This window comes from Otolemur garnettii, unplaced genomic scaffold, assembly GCF_000181295.1.
Source record: "Otolemur garnettii isolate 467f Iridium unplaced genomic scaffold, OtoGar3 scaffold00231, whole genome shotgun sequence".
Classification (NCBI taxonomy): Eukaryota; Metazoa; Chordata; class Mammalia; order Primates; family Galagidae; genus Otolemur; species Otolemur garnettii.
The window spans coordinates 595906-618570 of record NW_003852626.1 but is presented as its reverse complement, the minus strand read 5'-3'; the positions used below and the strand labels follow the sequence as shown (position 1 = coordinate 618570).

The window sequence follows — 22665 nt, the reverse complement described above, 5'->3', positions numbered from 1 at the left end:
ATTTGTTGATGATATGATATGTTCTGCGAACAGATATCTCATTATCAAACTGCTTTTGCACTCCTGGAATCTGGCAGACTAATATTTTATTATATATGGTTAAGTTACATAACACATAAGTTCAGATTTGAATTTTTCAGATTTGAGAAAGTTGATGATATAATGTTAAAAAGGGTTCTCTTTATATTAAACTATGATGTTCCATTTCTGGCATACAAAAGCTATTTGTGGCAAAGGTACAGATCTTTTCCTTCCTTCAATTTTTGCTTTAACATGAGAACACATTTCTCTAGTTTTGCTTTTTTCCAAATACAATGACATTTTATGGATTTAGGGTAATTCAGGCTAAACTAACATGAGCCAGTAATTACAACTTATGGTAAAGATTGGGTTCCTATGTGCCAGGGGGTTTGAAGTGGGATATCTCATTTCATAGTTATACCAATCCTATAAGGTTGGACTATTGTGATTCTCATTTCACTGAGGTACTCCGAAATTGAAGGGATTTGCTCTCAGGTGGTAAAAGTTAGGAAGAGTTTGAATTTGGGCCTATCTGAGTACAAAGCAGGCTTTTTTTCTACACCGAGCCCTTCATTGTGCTCAATAGCCACATACAAGTCAATTAGCTTTGCAAAGTGGAAAGTTACTAGTCTCTGAGGACTCAGAATATTGGCTAGTTGTTGCAGATGTGTGCCCTAGGACCCAAAGGGGTGTTATATGATGAGTTATGGCTAGCTTAGCCTACATACATGGCCACTAGCAGAGAAACAAGTCCATTAGCTATTGTTATGCTTATGGAATGACACTACCAGCCTTTGTTAGAACTTAAATGTGGGCAGCACGTTTAACTGAGACATTAGTAAATGAGAGTATGCTCAGCAGGGCACCAGGATCTGAAAAGCAGGTCCTATAATGAGCAGTTATCAACTGACTAGGATGTCTGGTGGGATAGGGGAACAGCTTTACTGTGGCACGAACAAGACTCTGCCAGTATCCAAATGGGCCACATGACATGAGTTTGAACCACAACTAATGAGTTTGATGGAACACCTAGTGATCTTCCTGGAACACAAGAGGCCAGGGAAGATCAAAAGATATACTTCAAAGCCTTCTTTCACTTGCCTCCCTCTCTCCTCTGAGATGCTATCAGAAGATCATTTCCCATTACCTCCCAGGTTCTCATGAAGTATGAACCATTCTGTCCTGACCCCAGCAGCATAGAACTCTGACCAATAAGATTGCTTGGTAATCAGAAGTCTAGAACAGACTTCTCAACCAGAGTGCCTTATAACTCTCTCTGCAGTCATCTGGCCCCTTTTGTTTTGATGTCCTCCTTTTTGGTGTGTGGGACAAAGATGAGGGGATAGCTGACACCTTTTGCAGTTCTTCCTTTCTTTCATTATGTAAGTACCAAACTATTCTGTGAATCTAAACATGGATATCTGTATTATTATAGGTTGAATTATCCAGGCCATGACCTTGACGTTGCCCTGTCTTGTATATACCCACTTGTAACAAGTGGTATGTATACTCACCAGCTGGAAAGCTTCACAGGAGTCCCGAGCTACACGTGCCCAAGAAGGTCTATCTAGCTGTAGGATTTTGTAGAGCTGAAACTTTCAATGTGGGTCAGAAGAAAATATACCTCCTAGCTGGAACTGGAGTCTTTTTTTTTTTTTTTTTTTTTTTTGAGACAGAGTCTCCAACTCTTGCCCTGGGTAGGGTGCCGTGGTGTCATAGCTCACAGCAACCTCCAAGTCTTGGATTCAAGCAATCTTCTTGCCTCAGATTTTCTATTTTTAGCAGAGACAGGGTCTCACTCTTGCTCAGGCTCGTCTGGAACCTGTGAGCTCAAGCAATCCACCCACCTTGGCCTCCCAGAGTGCTAGGATTACAGGCGTGAGCCACCGCGCCCAGCAGAGTCATTTTGATGCAGCAGAAAGAGCTCATCATGTAAATCAGGTGGGATTTTTATAAACAACTAAGCAGCATTGCTGTCAACATTTTACTTGGGCCTAAATTGTCAGGTTTGAATATTTTGCTTAAACAGGCTGAAATAAAATGTAGATTCTTTCTGCATCAGCATAAGGAAAATCCTATCTACTGTGCCAATTCAGGTAAACAGCCCTTCTCCACAACCATTCTCTGGAAATGGGTTTGAGAAATAGTTTAAAGCACTCCTAAAGTGCTCTGTTATTGGCAGCTGAGAATTTGCAGTGCCTTAGATATAAGTAAGAATTGGTCCTTGCTCCCACTGAGTTTAATGTAAGACACAATGGCTTCGGTAGGCATGAGTTGTAGTGCTCTCAATCGCAACTTAATATGTCAGTTGTTTTGGAGGGTTTCTTTAGATAGAGATTAATAGACCAACTCCATAAAGGAGTTCTTTAATTAAGCCTTTCACAATTAGGAACTGATGTGGAGAGATGAGTGATGAAGTAACCTCTGCGATTATGAGGTACTTTGGAGGTAACCACAGGGGGTTATTCTCTCTAATCTTTTGTGGTTGCTCTAAGAAGCTGAAGGAAGGCTGAAAGGGATATAAGCCCAAAATGAAGGCTTCTTGTCAAGAAATCTATCTTCATCACTTGAGAGTGGATGTAACTGGACGTGTCTCCAAAGAGAAAGGTTGAGTACTAGAGACACTCTTCTGCCAGGTTGAAAAGGCTCTAGCACAGGTGTCTGAGCCTCAGGGGAATGAAAGGGTATTCAATGTAGAGAGGCAGCCTAGTGTGAGGGAATGCTTTGGTGTTTAGTGAGATTCCTCATAAAAATTCAGTTCTGTCAGATTGGCTGAGATGGCCTTGTGTATCAGGATTATCAATGTCCAATTTCAGTTGATTTTGAGCTCTAAAATGTCTCTAGAGACTCTCTTTTCTTCCCCCATCTTTACCGTCCCTGTACCGGACCCAGGCCATCCTCCTTCCATTACCTGAAATACTACAATGCTGCTCTAACTGGTTTCCTTGCTGCCTCTTCCTTCTGGTCACTCTCTAGTCCAGGGGTCCTCAAACTTTTTAAACAGGGGGCCAGTTCACTGTCCCTCAGACCATTGGAGGGCCAGACTATGGGCCTGGGATGAGTCGGCTGCTAAGCAGGACAGGCAGCGGTGGCAAAAACACCCGGCAGGCCCGATAAATGTCCTCGGTGGCTGCATGTGGCCCGCAGACTGTAGTTTGAGGACGCCTGTTCTGTTCTCTGCTTTCAGCAGTCTCACTCACAAATACCAGGCCCAGTGAATGGTCTGGAATGAATCGCTTCACTTGGATGACTTTCCATATTGCCTAGTATGTCTCAAAGCAAATTCTCTCAAGGTGACTCGTGCTGTCCTACTAAAGAGTAGAATGTCAACTATCAGGTTTTTTTTTTTTTTTTTAAGTCAGAAAATACTCTTCCCTTTGGAATTGACTCAGCATTTGTTTTCAGATCCAGCTTGGTCCAATGGGTTATGGTGTTCTCTGGGGAAATCTACTCATAGTTGTTTTCACACACACACCCCTGAAAAATGATACAATAATGTTTTTGTATGTGTAACATAGTCTTGAAAGCCATCTGAATTTTATTAGGCACTTTGTCATTTGCATGGCAACTTGAGTTTTCGCACTGGAAGAAAATTATATAACCCAGAGAAATAGACCAAGAAAAAGAAAATCAAATCCAAAATAATGACTGCAGAGCCAAAAATTGGTATTGTGCTGAATTTATGTGATCAATTCTAAGGAATTCCAAAGTTGAAGAGGTGGCAGTTTGACTCAAGTCAATAGTCATATACCTCAGGAATTCACACTGTTCCCTTTGGCTTATGTGCGTAATATAGATATGAATCCACATGTACCACACGTGTGCCTAGAAAAGAGTCTTTTTTCCTACTGTTGTTTTTTATGAACATAGAACTCTAACCAAGCAGGACATTCAGCACTTACTGAATCGATGACATAGATCGTGTTTTATTCCCAGTGCATGGAGGAATAAACTGAGGTTCAGAGAAGTTTAGTAACTTAAGCTCAGGTTGCCTGATTAAGTCCCATGCAATATCTGTGGAACCACAATTACCCCAATAAAATAAGGACACTTTAAGTGTTTTAACACTATGTTCCTTCACTCCCGAGGCTTTCCAAAGCAAAGTGGTATACTCTAGTTTTCATTTGGAATTTCTGATAAGATTTCATTTGGTGGCCTGAGAAAGGATATTTCGAGTTTAAGAGTTTAAAAACTGGTGGCTTTAAGCAAGGGTCAGAAAAATTTTATTTTTTTTCTCTAATGGCTCAGAGAGTAAATATTTTTAGATCTTGTTCTCTATTGCAACTACTTTGTGGTTCAAAGGCAGACATAGATGACACCTAAGGAGGACTGGTTGTGTGCCAATAAAACTCCTCACCTACTGTGCATGATGCGATGGTACATTTCAAAACTATTAAGAAATGAGTATAATTGAGACAGATGTGTTACTTAGTTCAATGTAAACATTTCACATTGTATATTGAAGCAGTATCCTGAACCCCATAAATGCATCAATGTACAAAGTTATGATTTAATAAAAAATAATTTAAAAAAACTTTATGAATAGTGCAATCTGAGTTCCATATAATTCTCATGTGTCATGAAATATTATTCTTTTGATATTTTTCAATCATTTAAAAATGTAAAAACTGAGAGAGAGCTACTTTACACTGAGGGCTGCAGCTGGCCAATTCCTGAACTTGATGGTCTCTACTGGAACATCTAGTTCTCATTTTAAGGAACCTAGGTAATCTCATGAGATGCTTATTTTCTAAAACTTCTGTAAGGCCTTGAGCTACAGAAGACACTCATTCCCTTATCCACATGCCCGTGACAATGTGCGCAATGTGGTTTAGTTGGTGACGTAGGGCCAGAGGGTCCCATCTGATAGATTTTGGGGATTTGTCCCTATAAAGTACAGTATAGATTTTAAAACTAGTTGTCACCTCCACAGCCCTCAGATCAGGATTTCACAGCGTTCCCACTGAGATGGTCATTGAAACAGAAACTTCCATGAAAAAATGGTATGCAGTTCCTCCTGAGAAAAAAAGGCTGAGCACCTTTGCTGCAGGAAAACGAAATGAATGCTCTGAAAAACATCACCATCTCTTTCTTATCACCTGCCTTACTACCAAAAAAAAAAAAAATAAATGATTAAATGCTGCAGAGACTACAAAGCACTAGATAGGAAAATATATATTTCTCTGAGTAATTCTAAGTTAGTCATGTTTTATTCCTTCCTGCTTATTTTATGAAGATAAAGGAGTCAAGGAGAGCCAAGTTACTATTTTACTAAGTTATTATCTTAAAGGAGTTAAGAGAGGTAAGTTACTCTTCTAGAAGAGGGTCCACAGAAAGTGTCTACTGAGATGGGCAACGTCCTCAGGCATCCCTCAGACTCTCTGGGCTGTGGTGTTTCCCCCAAATTCAGCTGTGCTATTCATTTGGAACCAATAAAAACTTACTCTGATTGCTATTAGCTGGGGGTAGTCAGGAAGACAATGATAATTTAAGTTAACTAACCAGAAAACCCCAAACTATTTGGGTCAGAGGATGTGAGTCTTCATTTCTGGTAAGAGTCTGAAACCTAAGTCAAACAGCCTCTTCCCTCCCGTGTGACCAAGGTCGCGGCACTGGTTCTGTCTCTAACACCAGTGAAAGTCAAGTCTCTGGGTGTGGAGTACAGAGAACAAAACTCTGGCTCCTGGGCCGAAGGTATAGGAACACACATGGCAACACCTAACTGGCAGAATGTTCTCCCAATTGAAGATACTGACCAACAGAAGGACATTTCAGCTATCCATTAGACAAAGGGTGTATGGCCATATGTTGATGATGTTGTAGGTATCATCTCCATTATGTGGTTAGGTGACATGGTAAAATAACACAGTGACACAATGAAACAAATAATAGCACTTATAAGTACTTACAACTATAAGAAACAGGATACAGCTGAAAACTGGCCACCGACATTGCAGCTAGCACCATAGACACCTGGAAGCTGTAGTATGGCCAGTATAAAGTGATGCTGCCTGTCCACAGGAACACCATTTTGTAGCTCACAAAAATGCACTGTGCAGGCTTGCAGGCTCTGCAATAACTCAGTGTCCTAATGGCATTTTCCGTACCAGGGTTTTGGATCAACTAACAGTCTTATATACAGTCTTTTATACAAAGGTTAGGGCCAGGTGTGTGTAGGAACTGCCTTCTGAGACTACTACCAGGCCTAAAAGAAAGGTGGGCATTGATTCCAATGGGAGCCATCATTGGTTTATTTCACTAGATGTACAGGTAGCTCCATAGGTATAAGGACCATGACATCAGGGTCACTCTTACTTTAAATTCTCTCTTACTTGGAATTATTTGACTGTTTCCTCTCACAACCAGCTTTCAAATCTCCATGGCCTCTTGAGCTTTCCGGGATGATCTCAGGAAACTCAAGACAGCCCTGAATGGATTAGGACCACCAGAACTTTATTTTTTTTTATTGTTCCCACTTCTATAGTACCATTTCTCAGACAATAATAATAATAGCAATAATAACCAAGATGAAAGTTATAGCTACCTATATTGCCTCCTAGGCAATTCGTGTATATATTCTTTCTAATTCTTGAAAATATTCTCCAGTATAAGTATGATTATTGCACATTTTAAAATATGACAAAATTGAGCTTCAAAGAGTTTTATTAACTGGATCAAGAAGCAAATCCATTAGAAATTCCTGTATTTGAACTCAGGTGTAGTTGGCTCTCAAGCCCTTGCTCTTAATCCCATGCTGCCTCAACCAAGGGCTTCATATTCATGGAACCTTCTGTAATAATGTTTCAAGCCCTCTGTCTGTTCCTCTTCAAAATCACCTTAGCATTCCATTATGCAAATTGGCAAGGTTTATGAAGACAGGTCTTAGGATTTTATGCTTATAGTTCACACATCGTAGCGCTTGTCACATCATAGTGTCCTAGAATGTTCCAGTGCGAAGAGCCCTTGGAGGTCACCAGGTTCAGCCTGAGGCCAAGAGAATTAGGCTCGTTTTCTTTCAATTGATTCTACCTCATCTGCCCTAAATTTTATTATTGGGGCTTTTATATGATCATGTTCTCAGGGCAAGCATTTGGTTTTATGAACAGTTTGAAGGACTATTCTACTTCTTAATACTATAGAAATTACAGGTCATAGTAATAATAAACACAGCATTTTTGCACAAGGATGGACATTATGAACTACTAGATCCTGCAAAGAAAAAAAAAAAAAAAAACATCCAACGTCACTGAGGAAGTCTCCCTGGTTCCGTTTTCATCTAATTAAAACGTCGAACAACAGTTGCCATTTTTGTTTAAAATACACGGAGACATTCATTTATATCAGTGTGTTCACATTTTGTGGTATCCAATGTGTGATGAATTTGTCTACAGAATTATAACCTTATGAAAAGAGATTATCATTTTTATGCTGAGACGACCTTAGCTGCAGTGGGTGTGAATGGTGTTGCTACAATAATTAAATCCAAAATCTTTCATAATCCTATGCTTTCCCTGGAGTAATGTTCAGCATTAGCCAAGGATGAAAACGCAAACAAGTACATGTATATTCAATAATAAAGCTTAATAGGTCAGGGAAGAAGTGGAATGAAATGAATGCGTAGCACCTCCAGAGATAACTAATGGTAGTTTGCCTTCCTATCCTGCCTATTTATTTCCTTGACTTGTGTTTACCAGGACTGGAATATATGCATCAAATTGTCCTTTATTAACAACCAAATCCATACCAAGCTTGTTGCATAGTAGGGGGTGGTTTAATGTGAATCGCTCTGTAGATTACCTGCCTATTTTCAAACTGTACATCGGAGGGCATTCATTGCCATGTTAAAATCATATGGAGTTGATTGGAGAGTAAAATAACTGCTGAGTTCAGGCCTCCATGCTCTGGCTCGGGATATGCTAGTTCTGCACAAAGAGTACAGCCCAAGGTTCCCTGAGCCCATTTCTAGATCTGGCCTTGAGATGCCTTTAGTCACCATGGCTTACTTTCCGATTGCTCAGTAAATTAACAGAAGAGCAAAGGCGCATGGAGGCTTCTGCTTGTACTGTTAATAGTATTAATGATGTGCGTTATTTCCAACTGAGATGACTGATATCTTTCCAAATGAGTCGTACCCTGTGTTAATTTTATGCTTTCATGAAGCATGTTCATATGTATTAGTACCTGTGCTGCTCACCAGTGCCCTCCTGTGAGAGAGCCGGAGTATTAGCACACTGAATGGATGAAGGACACAGACGAGACTCAAGAGCTGATTAATGCCTTACCCACAATATCAGAATGTACGATTAGCCAGCAGTTAAATCCAAATATCCTGTCTTCATGTTAACATAATTTGTGAGGGGATTTGTCATTGCTGTCTGTTTTCTTTCATATATCATCCTTCATAAGTTGTACTCACTAGGAAAATATTGTGTGGTCTCAAGTTCTGTGATGGTCTGGGTTCCATGTTTGCTTCATGACTTCTAGCCATATGGCCATGAACGAGTTCGTTAACCTCTCTAAGCCTCAGAGTCTCCATCAGGAGGGTGGGCCTGATAACAGCACCTCTTTCACAGGGTCATTGCAAGGACCAAATTCCATGCTGTTAGTCAAATACTTAGCATTTTCTCTGACGTGGAAAATGGACCCTCTAAATGTAGGAATCACTTATCATTTATTTTGTTGACCACTGGAATGTAAATTAACATGTAGATAAAAAATGAAGCCTTTTATAAAAAGTATAGGTAGTTTTTAAATATTTGAGTTTTGGACCTTACAATAATGATACAGCCTTAATTTCCCACAGCATGTTGTAAAGAATTATTTGTTTGGAGTCATAAGCCTATAACTACAAAAGAAATATCACTGCACATTTTCCTCTCCTTCTATAAGATCATCAAAACATCCATTAGTCTCTTGAAGGACAGTCATAAATCCTGCAAATTTAGTTTATCTGAAACTAACTCTACCAGTTGTCCTTCCCACCAATCATCCTTTATATCACTCTTCTGTCTGCAGACCTCAGAGAGTACATCCTGGTCTTATGTGGCTGAGCATGAAAGTGGGGGGCTCTGCTTTCTTTGGAAAATTACTGGATACAACCCCTACCTGAATCTCTTTCTAATGTTGGAACATTACCCCTAAAGTGACAGTTTTCACGTCAGAAGCTGTCCTTTCCCTTCCAGCTTCCCTTCTAGAAAAACACACTGGTGGGAATCCAAATATGGGAATTTTAGGACTGGCTATAGCAATAGCTAGCTGTGTGATGGTGTGCAAAACAGTTCACCTCTCTGAACATTTCATTCCTGGTCTGCAAAATGAGGCCAGTGGACTCATTTCTAGGAAGATGCTGTGAAGAACAGGGAGATAAAAGAGCTGTCCCCTCCTTTCCCATATGGGAACTAAGGGACTGGTGAGGAGCTAAGTGGGAAGCAGTCCTGTGAGCCAGCCAGACCTGGGTCCTGGGCAGAGGGAAAAGGTCTGCTTTCTGAAGTGAGAGTTCTTTATAGATAGCTTTTGTAGAAGAAGTGGGATATGACTGTACTATGGAGGAAAAATAGGATTTCCAGAGTAGAGGAAGGGAGTTCTCTCCTGGGAGCCGATCCTGATGCTGAACTAGAAGCTAGAAAGAATAGCACATGCTCAGAAAATGGTAAGTGGTCCAGAAAGGCTGAAACTGCCCCATCTTGAAGCGTGAGGATGGAGTCTAAAGATGTATTTAATAAATGAAATATGAACACCAATTGGTCTTTGAAGGCTGTTTCACTGGAATTTTAAATTAATAAGCCACTCCTCCTGTTGGAGCTCACAATTCGAGATACGGGAGATGGCACTGAAATTCAGAGCCCTGTAGAAACATAAGGCTTTATGTGTTGCAAAAACAATTTTGAGAGTAAAGTTCATCACAAAAACAGACCACTCATATTTTCTCATGTGCCTTGCCTTAGGAGAGAAAGATTTCTTATCCACTTGGGCTTACATCCCTTGGATCAAAGTTTACAGAAAGAGATGGGTCATATATCAAAAGGTTAATGACTAGCCATTTCTCACCCCGCTCTTTTGTGGCCATTGAACCACCCAGCAACAGAGGGCACTGAAAGGCACTACAAGTTCCCTGGGCCCTTTGCAGGCTGCGAGGACAGACTCTACAGCTAGGGGCTGTTATCATGCCCCTGTTCTTTCATGGGAAACTCAGAGCACCTTGTCCTGTGGAGATCCAATGCCGCATCTCACCTACACAGTGATTGATCAGTACATTTATTGCACTTTTAGTAGTAAAAATATATAGACTCCAGTCATCTCTGGAGATGCTGAAATTGTCTTTTTTTCCTCTTGATTTAGGGGAAGGTAGAGAGGGAAGATGTGTGCAGAGTCTGACATAAATATAAGAGCTCAAATATCTAATTAGCTGAAAGAATCTTGGTTCCCTCTGCACCTTTGACAGAATTGCAGCTGTCAGATTGTAGCTCCAATATTTTATCCCCATTGCAAGATGTATCGAAGGATGATTTAGAAAAGACGCCTTCTAACTGGAATGCCACTGTGCTTTCTTTGTAGGATGCTTGAGGATGATCTGAAGTTGAGCAGCGATGAGGATGACTTTGAGCCTGTGAAGACCTTGACCACACAATGTACTGCCACTGAGCTCTATCAGGTAGGAAGAGCTTCGAGCTTGGTTTAGGACCTGAGGGGAGGGAGGGAGAAAGAGGAACTAGAATAGTTTTGACATCCACAAGCCTCCCCTGCTTTACCTCTGGGCTTTGGGGAGATGGAAAGAAGCAAAGATGGGCATAGTGTTCTAGAACAGGTTGAATTAGCTCATGCTTTCATTAAAGCTATAGTAAGGAAATGCTGAGCTCTTTAAAACTGCTTTTACCTCTTCCCTCTACTTTTCATACACAAATATTGGGCATCAGTAATCAATAGAGATTGCCTTGCCCTGTCTTGGACTACTATTGTCTTGGACAAGGTATAACTTTCCTTTGCCGACTCCAGTGTGCAGCTGAGAGCCTACCCTCATTAATGCAGGTATAAGTGTAGACTGCTCCATTCACCTTTCCCAGGCCCACTGCTTCCAGGTGCAACTGAGAATCAATACACACCATCTTGCAGCTTACATGACCCTTCAGGCAAAAGGCATTTGGAAAAAAGCTTGCTGTTGCCCTTGTCTCCTTCTATTCTACATTATAAGTATTGATGGAGCGTTACTACCAAATGAGATGGCAGGAATGTGTGTCTTCAGCATTTCCAATGAGACTGGACTTCATAATTTGGAAAGGCCAAGTATCATTTATGACTCATGAGATCGACAATGTAGTGTGTGGTGTCAGTGACGCTTGTGCATTTTCTCTGTGACAGAGAGTTGTCTCAAATGGTTGGGCCTTCTGCATTACTGACAACCTCATGTAAGGAATACAGAAGTGTTGCCTTTTCAAAGTGAATACCTGACCAAGGCCTTCCTCCAGGGAGGTTTGCTAAGTTATCAAAATGAAATAGGCCATTTTAAGGAATGCTCATGCACTGGTATTTCAAGCTAGTAGACAAAAATGAAATTTCCATATTCACTAAATATTTCATGAGGAGGATCTTGAAAAGAAAAGCTTCTCTACAGTTGTGACCACACTGTAACGCCTGCCATTCTGCTATACTTTTATCATCAAATTCATCTGCAATGCTATATGGACAAAACTTTCCTCTCCTTTACTTTCCTTACTTTATTGTGCATGCATTTTTGATATAAGATATACAAAATTACATCTTTGCAAGTTTAGCGCTTTATCAAGAACAAGCACAAGGTGAGTGTAGACTACACGGCGCTGCCTAAGCCGATTTCACGATTGTTTCCCAGGGACTTGTTGCATATTGAGTGAATGCAAGCAGTCCCCGTTCCACTTGAGTCGTGGCAGGTGTAAAATGCACACCTACTTTCTGATGATTGCCATTTCTGCTCTCTGCATTTGATTCGCCAATGACAAGAGCATTATATTTGTAATTCAAACAAAACCCAGTACCAAATGATCCTAGATCATTAATTTTGACAAATCAAAAGTTACTTTTTGATGGAAAGATTTAAAGCAGAATTCAACAATAAGTGAAAGCAGATTTTGAGCACTGTCTTCTTCACTATGTGATTATATAAATGCAGTCACATTTTAGCTTATAAAATTGTTGATTTCTATAGTTACCTTAAAAATGACATTGTGTCTATTGGCCCAAATCATCTAAGGTTGACTTTATGCAAATGCTAAGACCCTCAGATGATAAGCATGGCTGAGTTGGGACCCAGTCCTGACATGCTGCCTGTAGAGGTCATGCCTGCCTCAGCAAGGCTTCGGCTCTCAGTTAAAATTAGGTGGGAGGTTGAACTGGGGGATCTAAAGGGAAGTCAAGTGACAACTTCTTCCCCCTTGCAGAGCACAGGAAGCAATAAATGGGCATGGCATTATAAACATTTGTAAATGAACCCTCCTTGTAGAGTTTAAAGTTTAGTTAAAAAGCCTGGAAGGCTCTAGACCAAAATAAAATTGAGAATACTTGTGCCATAGTGGTGGCAATGATGACCTAGTGTTTGGTGAGCTCTGGCGTTATGAGGCCTAACATTCTTTTTCAAAGATATATGGGTTGAAATCACTTTTCAAAATTTTTATTGTTGTAAAATTCACACAGTATAAAATGAACCTTTCTAAAGTGTACAATTCAATGACACTTAGTACATTCACAAGGTTGTGCATCTGTCACCAGATCAGAATGTTTTGTCCAAATGGACACCATTTACCCATTAAATAGTCACTCCCCATTCTTTCTTCCCCCCAGCCCCTGACAACCACTAAGCTACTCTTTGTCTCTGGATTAGCCTAGTTCACGTAAATGAAATCCTGCAACACGTAACTTGTTTTGTCTGGCTTCTTTCACTTGCCATAATGTGTTCTGGGTTCTTCCATGTTATAGCATATATCAGTACTTCATTCCTTTTAATGGCCAAGTGCTATTCCATGGCATGAATCAACCATATTTTGTTTATCCAGTCATCAACTGATGGACATATTGGTTGTCTCCACCTTTTGTCTATTGTGAATAGTGCTGCTATAAATCTTTGTACACAAGATTTGCATAGACATATTTTCAGGTCTTTAGGATCTGTGCCAAGAAGTGGAATTGCTGGGTCACATGGGAACTGTACATTTAAATTATTGAGAAATCACTGAAATCATTTTCTGTTACATATTATATTGTCATGCAGATAATAGAGTACTATTTCTTCAACTTATAATGGGAACCGCCAGACCTCTAGTAACTTCAGGAATAAGAGTCCTGAGATTCCCATTTTTGAGCCACCCTTGCTCCGTGCCAGGTACAAGTTAAGTGCTGTGATTCATCTGAACCTCACAGCAAGCCTTAGAGTTAGCTTTGGGCCTTCTGCCTGCGAGCAAGAGAATTGCAGACTCATTCTATTTGTGGGAGGAAACTACAAACAACTGCAACATCATATTCCCGAGGGCCCAGAACACAGCAATCGCATGAGCTGACATAGTTAGAAACTGCTCAGAAACAAGTAGCTACTTTCATGCAGAGCTAGACCAATTAAAAAAATACACACTTTCTGGAGATATCCCCAAATCACCTCATCTACATCATCTCACTATGATTGTCCAAGCTTAGTAAGTACACACCAGTTCTTTTTCGAGCAGCTTCTAAGACCTTGTGGCATAGTTAGGAACATAAAGATTCCCAAGAGAATGCATTTATGCATACATGAAAGTGAAATGCAGGATCATGATGTCTCGGCTTCGAACTTGGTCTTTGGGTTGCAAGTATCTTATAATCAGAGCACCTACCTTTTCCTGCCACCTGCCACAGAGCACGTGGGATGTGTGTTATTCCCTCAAATGACAAAATGGGGCATGAGGAATGGAAAAATAACAATATACAAATTAAAGATGCCCAGTGGTTAGCCATGGAGACTCAGGGTTATAAGAATACATTTTTAACATACAATTTTACCTTCTAATGACTCCTTTAAAGTCAGCAATGCGCGATCACATACATACAGTTTCAGTGAAGAAGCAATAGAGAGTGTAACATGAAAATATTTGTTAAAATCCTGCGTGTTCTCTTTACATTCATCATTGTGTTTTGATCTCTTCGTTGGGGATATTTGGGAAGCAGATGTGTCCATGCTGTGTTCTAAGGTTGAATGGCAATGCTGGGACAGTGTAGGGGGGTGCTTAAGAATATAGCTGTGCAGTTAGACAGATGTGGATGTGAACCCTATCTCTGCTGCTTTCGAACTGAGTGAAGTCCAGCAAAAGATGTAAATGCCTATAAAATGGAGGTAGGAATCACACGTGCTTCATTGGGTCATACTGGTAACTAATGATGAGGTGAATTGGTGAATGGATACAGACAAAATCGCTTGGCACATAGTAGTAAGCTTACCACTTTACATGCTAATCACCATCATTGTTACTACTACTAATAACAACGTAAAATGTATCATAGTCTTTGGGATCCTAGATATATTTACTTTCCATTTTCTTGTAAGGAATGGGATGTTAAAGACACCTGTTGAATTTTCTAGCCTATATGTGGCAAACTTGAACGAATAGGTTCTGCCTTGTCCACATTCATTAACTCCATGTACTTGGCAGAGAGGAATTGTAAGTACAGTCATTAAGCATGTTTTATGGAACAGACAAGCATGGCCTTCAAGCCCAGCCCTCACATACTAGCTGTCTCATATTGGGCAAGTTGCCTAATATTTCTAAGTCTCAGATCTCTCAATAATCAACTAGAATAAACCAGTTTTGTCTAATTCACAGGAGTCCTGTGAGGATCAAGTGATGATAGTGCACAAGAAAATCTTTGAAAACCACAAGCCCTACACAAGTAGGTGGTGGTTCTGTCTTGTGGCCCTTCTAAACATTAACTAGAAGCCCCCTCTTTGGATCCATAAGGAAATATATATTGCCTTGGTGTCCATAGGGTTCTTCTAGGGACTGGATTGAATGTTCTAACTGGCCTCCAAAGACACCTACCAAATAGGAACGACCTTAATTTTCTTGTGAGTCCTGACAATGTTTAAATTAAAAGTCCCATAAAGAAATGCCAGATTGCCAGTGATCCCCCAGGAAACCAAGTCTTTCATGAAATGACATGTCTCTGAAAGAGTTTTGCTTCAAAGGATTAACATGGGTGAAGAGTTGATTCATACCCTTCTATAGCAGCTCTTACCTTCTCTTTCCAAGTCCCTCTCTGTCCTAGAGGAAAGCTAAAGGACTCTGCTATGATCCTGTACTCACCTTGGTTCTTTCTCAGGAGCCATCCCTGAACAGAAAAAAAAAAAAAAAACAATTAAATTTGTGATTGGACATTGCAAAAATCCAGAACAGTGCTGAAATTGGACATGAGGACATGGTGCTTTTTATTTATTGTCATATATATGCATATATATATATATAACACACATATATATATATTACACACACACACATATATATATATATATATACACACATACATATTTGGATATCAATGACATGGTTGAAATTTGTGGGCTACCTTATGTTTATTACCCAGCTAACTGTATTTTTCCTTCTCAGCTCCCACTGTTGGCAGCATAGATATAAAATCTAGCCCTGGCCTTCCTACTGCGGTGCTAATTGAATTGCCATTTTCCAGCCAGTCCTCCAGAGCAGATAGCGATACCCACTGGGGTTTGGCTAGGGAGCAGCCTCACCCAGGAGGAAAGGCTTCTTGGGAGTGGGGAGGTTTTGCGTCCCCTGCGGGCCTCCACCTGAAGCCACTAAGCCTTCGGTATTTCTTTTTGTCATATTTTTCTTCTTACATTTCTTGGGGTTAAAGGAACTCCTGAAAACAAGGAGTTAAATCTGGAATCAATTTCCATTTACAGCTCAGAAGCAGTTATTGATGCTGTGCTCGCAATTCAATACAAGATCTAAAGATATAGACCTTGTGCTTCTCTTTCAATATAAGCAGCCTAATCAGTCTCAAATGTTTTTTTAACAAAGAAATTGTATTGACAGTTTATTAAAATAGCTGTCTTTAAAGTTTTAAGCGGTCCACAATTTGACCTATACCAAAGGCTTCTAGAATATGTGGTGGTCCAACTCTAGAGCTCCCTCAAGAACATATTCATAGAACCCAGTAAACATCTGCTTAACGTTTCATCAAATGATGCCACGATGTTTCGTCTGCGTAGCTCGAACCCTGTAGTCTGCTGGGGTGGCAGGCGATCTAGACTTGGCTCTCTTATACCCCAAACATCTCAGATCGGCATTTGAAGCAGCAGAATTTGGAAATGTAAAGCCAGTAAAAGAGGCAGCTACTGGCAGAAAGTTCCTTTAGGGCATTTTAACATGGATACCGTCTTCTTATTAATGTGAATTAGACTGATACCTTAGATGAGTTCATTTAGCCCAATTAGAAGTTCAGAAAAATATGACTGGAAATGTTCAATTAGTCACCAGGTTTAGCTAAAGGACCCTCTATAAAACTAGGAATGGTATATTAAGTCTTTAAAAGCCGAGCTGAACAATTCAAATTTTCTTGAGCAAAAATATGTGCTAATGTGTGATTTCTGGGTGCATTATTATAAGTCGCTACAGTGTATCCAATTTTATTTAATTCCATCTCCTTTATTTTCCTGCCTAAGAACAAGCTTAGTTCCCTGTGAAACGTGCACTTAATTCAAAGCAGAGCTACACCTCAAGCATGTGACCATTTACGGAAAAAAAATAACCTTCTCAAGTCTTCCCTGGTACTTCATAGTTTTATCTTTTTGTCTATAGAATGCTAATTTTCTCACACATAAAAAGTGTGCCTTTTATCCAGATCCTTGATTTTGGTTTTATATTGGACACAATGTTTGTTTGTTTGTTTGTGGTCGCTTTGGGGCCATCTTACGGGCTAAGTTGCTGTTTGATAATTATAAGTGAAATAAATTACATAGCTGCTAAGACATCGAACATTCTGGCAGATTCAGGATGTATCCCTAATACTGGTGATGTACACTGAACATTCAAAACATAGTAGCCAAGTTAAGTTGAAAACCCATTTTTATGTTTTAAGTTTGCTAATGAAAAAGATGCAATAAATTTTTATTCCTGCTGTCAGCTAGCTCTTTTGAAGTTGATGTGCTGGGGTGAATACATTAGTCGTGACAACAGATCCACTTTCCTGCTGTAATCGGTCCTATTTTGTAGCCACAGTTCTCCCTCCTCATGCTGAACAAGTTGTTACCTCCCCAAGGTTTCTCTGCATTTCCATTTACTTTGTTATCAGCAGAAAGGCTGGGGACGGCCTCTTCGGTAATGACATCGATACAGCACACACAGCAAGAGGGGTCAGCCTGTCAGAGCTCTAGAAACAGCAGATGGATTAGGATGAAACTGGGTGCAAAATAACTTTGATAGAGTCTTTTAACGTAAACAGTTTATCTGTCATTGCCTTTCATTGAAATCTGCCACAAAATGATAGAGTTTGGGCTGTTAAGACGACACAATGTAGTTGAATACGGTCCATACGTTGTGATACTCAAACACTACAGCAATTAGAGAATGAGAGGACATTTTAATTTATTCATTAAAGACAGGAAAGTAAATAGGATAACATATAAGGTTAATAGAATAACATTGGCCTTCATATTCCCAAGATTGTGTTTCCCATTTGGCTGTATTAGCATGGAGACTACATTAATAAGAAACTGCTTAGGGCTTGTATGATGTGATTTTTAATATGCTTGAGGCAAGTTTGTGACTGCTTAGAAACCTGCACGCTGAATTTTTTTCATTGTAATTAGGTCTTCTACTTTTAGTACCAAATATTTTGACTTGTATCTCCATATAATAGAATGCCTTGGGCATATAGACAATTGTAGAAGGGCAGTGTTGTTATATGTTGTACTCATCACATGATCAGGAATGACCAAATCCTGGGTAATTTCCATTGCGCTTTACAAATTATCCAACTATAAGCATTTCAATTGCAAAGCCAATGGCTCTTGTGCTTAACTTAGTACTTTTCTCCCACCGATCTTAAGTCAGACACTGGTGAGGGCATGCTGCTTATGCCCCAAGATCCAAACAGAAACAAGAATGAGTATGATCTATTATTCAGAATAGATGACTCTCATAGATAACAAGGATGACCACAGCCTTTTCATCCATAAAGAGCACACAGCACAGCTCTGGCTCTGAGAATAGGGTGGCAGAGGGAGTAGCAGCACCTCTGGGAAGCTGGGGAGCACCACGTATGGATTTGAACTGAAGTGCTAGAAGATAGAGGCCTCACTCTCACCATTTTTTTCTTGTCGCTATCCCGGGGTAGAGGAAGTGGCACGACAACGCTGGTCCTCTCGCTACACTAAGCTCTTTCCTTTACGGTCCGAGCATATTCTTTGTCAAAGGTCCTCTCATCACCCCAATTCCAGTCTCAATGGATGATGGCCTAGAGGTTCCATCTTGGAGTCATTAATAAGCAAGTCCCAGGAAATGTACCTTGTGTACTGGGATTTATGGGAAGTTTCCAAGTCTTGACTTTAATCAAGGTTCTAGAATATATGACCAATATGAACAACTTGAGTGAAAGCTGTGTACTGAAACACTTTGCCAAACAGAAAATGTAATATTTTGAAATGTATATGCTATCTTTGAAAAGTGTACTGGGGCTTTGGTTTAGGGCTCAAGCCTGCTTTACTCTGCCCCTCCAGATATCTGCCCTCTGCCTGAAAAGCCACCAGGCAAGTGATCATACTAAGGCCTTTGTTCTGAGTCTGGCAGAGTCTAGCTTATTCTTCAGCAGCCATATTTAGTTTCCTATTTATCAAGAACAATGAGCATAAGGATGGTAAGTACACAGAAGAGCTGTCCATGTTTGAGATCAAGCAAAACTTAACCATTCAATATGCAAGTGGATGGGCAGACAAAAGAAGCAGGACTTTCCCAAGTGTATGGGACCATATAACCGACATTCCATATCTCTAATATTCCTTTGGAATATTAGACTAAAAATTTATAAACTTGCTAAAGTTTGTTTCTGGTTAATGAGAGTGGTCCCAGGTTCCATATTTAGACCTGAAACATATATGTGTGTGTGTGTGTGTGTGTATGAAATACTCCTTTGTGTGTATTAAAATAAAGAATATTAACCTTAGAATGACAATGGAGTCTTTACTCCAGCTTCCTCGTTTTTCCTATAATGAAACTGAGGTATAAAGCAGTCTGTACTTTGTATATGGATAAAAATGGATACAGCATCCTCAGTCAGAGTATAAAATGCCCTAAAGGGATGGGAAGCCTGATTACAATAATGCTGAGGATAAAGGTATATCATCAGCATTTGCCTCCCATGTAGGTTTCGGAATACATACATCATTGAGTACCTACTATGTACTATAAATATTCTTCTCATTTTTTCTGGTTACACATGGTCAGGAGAAAGCTTCTATTAGGTATTGATTATGTTCCACCAAAGACACATGCCATTTTGTGAGGGGTTCTTCCTAGCTAGCATCAGGGGCAAGAGGGCTCAGATTGGTTGGGGGAAAGAAAATTGAATTTTCAAACCCACAAATCCCAGTAAATAAGTGCCACTTACAATGGGGCCTCTGCTGGAGGGAAATAAACACCTCAAGCCTGCACTGAGATGCTGCTTCGTGTCTTCACATTGACTCACTTAGACTGTTAGTGTTAACAGATGACTTTGGTGGGTGAAACATGCTTCTTCACCAAGGACAGTACCTTTTTCATTAAGTTACCATAAACCAGAATCTCAGTTATAAAGGAAATCATCACCAGCTGACAAATGAGTCTTGCTAATGTTTTTCTACTACGTACCCAGCAAAACAGCATGAAGAGAGCAAAGCTTTATGGATTCCGTGCCCTCTGAATGCTGTTGTCACATCATCTTTGGGCCAGACACAGAGCCAACTGGTTGCCATGTTAGTGAAATGCACATGCAGGGACACGTAGGACTTGCCCTGCAGCAGCTGTTCAACTGGCCATGGCAGAGTCTTGAATGGCAGGGTGGGTGAACTTGATGTGTTACCCAATAAGCAATGGGAAGGATTATGAAAATGCAAGTGATTTGATCAGAGTGCAGCCTTAGGATGATTCATCTTGCAGCAGAGCAAAAAGTGGGGTAGAAACAGGGAAACCACTGGAGTAGGTCAGAGGCAGTGTTCATATTCCTGCTGTGAGGTAATAAGGATCAAGCTAGACAGTAGCTGCTAGACGAGCGTGGTATGCACAGGTGTTACACGCCTTCTGCCAGGAAGTGGGATAGGAAACACACCCTGGTAATGCCTCTGCAGACTTCCTCTTCTTAGGGTGTAAACAAGAGCTTCATGTTCAGTTGCAGGATGAATGCAGACGCACATAGCCTGGAGCTCAGCTCTTCCTGCAGAGACCTATTTCTCCCTCTGTGCAGAGTTTAGGGTTCTCTGGCACTTTTTCACCCAGAGCATAGTGTTCAGACCTCTCAGATTGTCCAGCCATTCTTGATTCATTTATCTCATCAGTGTGCATTAAGTGACTATTAGATGCAAGACAGTTCTCTCCCCAGTCTCTGCCTCTCAAAATTCTATTCCTGTGGTGACACCTGTGACTCAGTGAGTTGGGTGCTGGCTCGATATACCAAGGGTGAAGGGTTCAAACCCGGCCCAGGCCAAACTGCAACAACAACAACAACAACAACAAAATAGCCAGGCATTGTGGCAGGTGCCTATAGTCCCAGCTACTCTGGAGCCTGAGGGAAGAGAATCACCTAAGCTCCAGAGCTGGAGGTTGCTGTGAGCTGTGACACTACAGCACTCTACCGAGGATGACAAAGTGAGTCTCTCTCTTAAAAAAAAAAATTTATATTCCTGCCCAAGCTATGTCTAACACAAGCCTATTTCATTGATGCATAGAAAAGAATGAATCAAATTAAAATGTGGGAACCCCAATACTCTAAGGTTGGGGAACATGTTTGTGCTTCCAAGAAGTTCAAAGTTCAAATATGAGATGTTTCCACCTACTCTTCCATACACCTATCCAGAGGGTTAAAAATAGTGGGAAATGTTTTTCTGAAGATTACAGTCCCTGGATTAAAGCCAGGCGTTCAGGCAGGCATCCAGGTGTTGCAAAATGTCGAGCGGCATTTTCTCCTCTTAATCTGCCATCCTGGCTGTGTGTGCTTGCTGCCAGCTGAACCCCCAGCCTGTAGGATACAGTGTCTTTAGCTATTTTACTCATTTCAATGAAATCTATTTAAATGCTTTAATTAAGCAATTCATTTTTATATGTGGGCAAGTGCTTTCAGAATTTCTCTTCAATTGATTTGAACAATTCTGTAGGTATTGATCTTAGAGCATCTGAATACCCTAATGATGAGTTCACTTGTTAATAGAGGAGTTTCTTTTCTGAACTGAAACAATCGATGCAATTCACCAATACATACTACTAGGTTCGGATATAGCTAGGGCTGACAGAACAACCATGACAAAAGTTTTTGTTTTTTTATTAAAGGCAAAGCAAAACAAAGAAACAGAAAACCAATGCACTTAGTTGTTCTTCTGTTGTGTTTCTATATCGCCTAATATCCAGTTATTTGGACTTATCTGAATGGCCAACTTTTCCCTTTTTATCAAGAAACATATTGTAGACACCCAGCTTGGATGCATCTGCTAGTAGAATGCCAGGGAAAATCACAGAAGCAGGAAATGGAACAGCCATATAGAGCAATTCTAATAAAATCACATTTTATGCTTGACTGGCAGCATTATTATTGATTATGGAAAAAAGCAGTACCTGAATACATAGTCTTATAAAATGAGTCCACTGCTACAGTATCTCTAGGCCATCAGAGTGCCCGCTTTGACAGTTTCAACATACAGGAAACATATTGCACTGTTTGTTTTCTGTAAAGCTCAGGAGGAGGGTAATGTCATAAGTCTGGATATAACTGTTCAGGACATGCTTCTTAAAAGCACAGAGAGATTCTCTAATTTTTCTGTAAATACAGTATACATGTCTATTGGACTAGAACAGCAATTAATGGCATATTATCACTGGGACAGAATGACTTTGCCAGAACATTTTGAAGAAGTTCGATCGTTATATAGAGAATAACTAGCAAGGTTTCTAAGTCACACTTTCTCCCCAAGGAAATATGATGTTATGTGTGCCGTGGTGGATGGGACTGAAGAGATAGCCACTTTCTCTCCTTCCTTCTTTCTTTCTACCTGTGTTTTAGGGTTAGCCTTACATTATATGGTGCATGTAATTCTGCATTAATACCTGAGTCGCTTTAAGCTTCAGGGCAGCACAGGGATTTTCTACCTAAAAGAAACACAAATTTATTCTTATTTTTAGGAAGATAGGTTTAATGATTCAGCAACTATGAAACTGTCCTTAGCCACATCATCCTTCCTCATCCCTCCCGAGGAAATAAATTTGCTACTTGCCAGGATCCCTCCAACAGTACAATGCTGGTAATAAGAGAGGAATCAGTTCATAAACAATCCTTGGAGTCAGAGAAGTACCTTCACCCTGGCATGTCATTTCTCAAAATGCCACCTGATGGAGGTGGCCTGCTTAGAATAGTATCATCAGGGCCCCACGCTCAAGGTCAAGTTTATTAAAAAAAGTA

General features: G+C 40.3%; 1 protein-coding gene across 3 annotated transcripts in view; it reads left to right on the top strand.

Annotated features, from left to right (window-relative positions):
• The window catches only part of AFF2 (AF4/FMR2 family member 2), a 476026-nt gene that overhangs the window by 360185 nt on the left and 93176 nt on the right, over positions 1 to 22665 (top strand). For all 3 annotated transcript variants that reach the window (XM_012812888.2, XM_012812886.1, XM_012812887.1), the window contains one exon: positions 10576 to 10672. In XM_012812888.2, coding sequence (XP_012668342.1) covers positions 10576 to 10672 — 97 coding nt within the window. The remainder of the gene's footprint in view (positions 1 to 10575; positions 10673 to 22665) is intronic.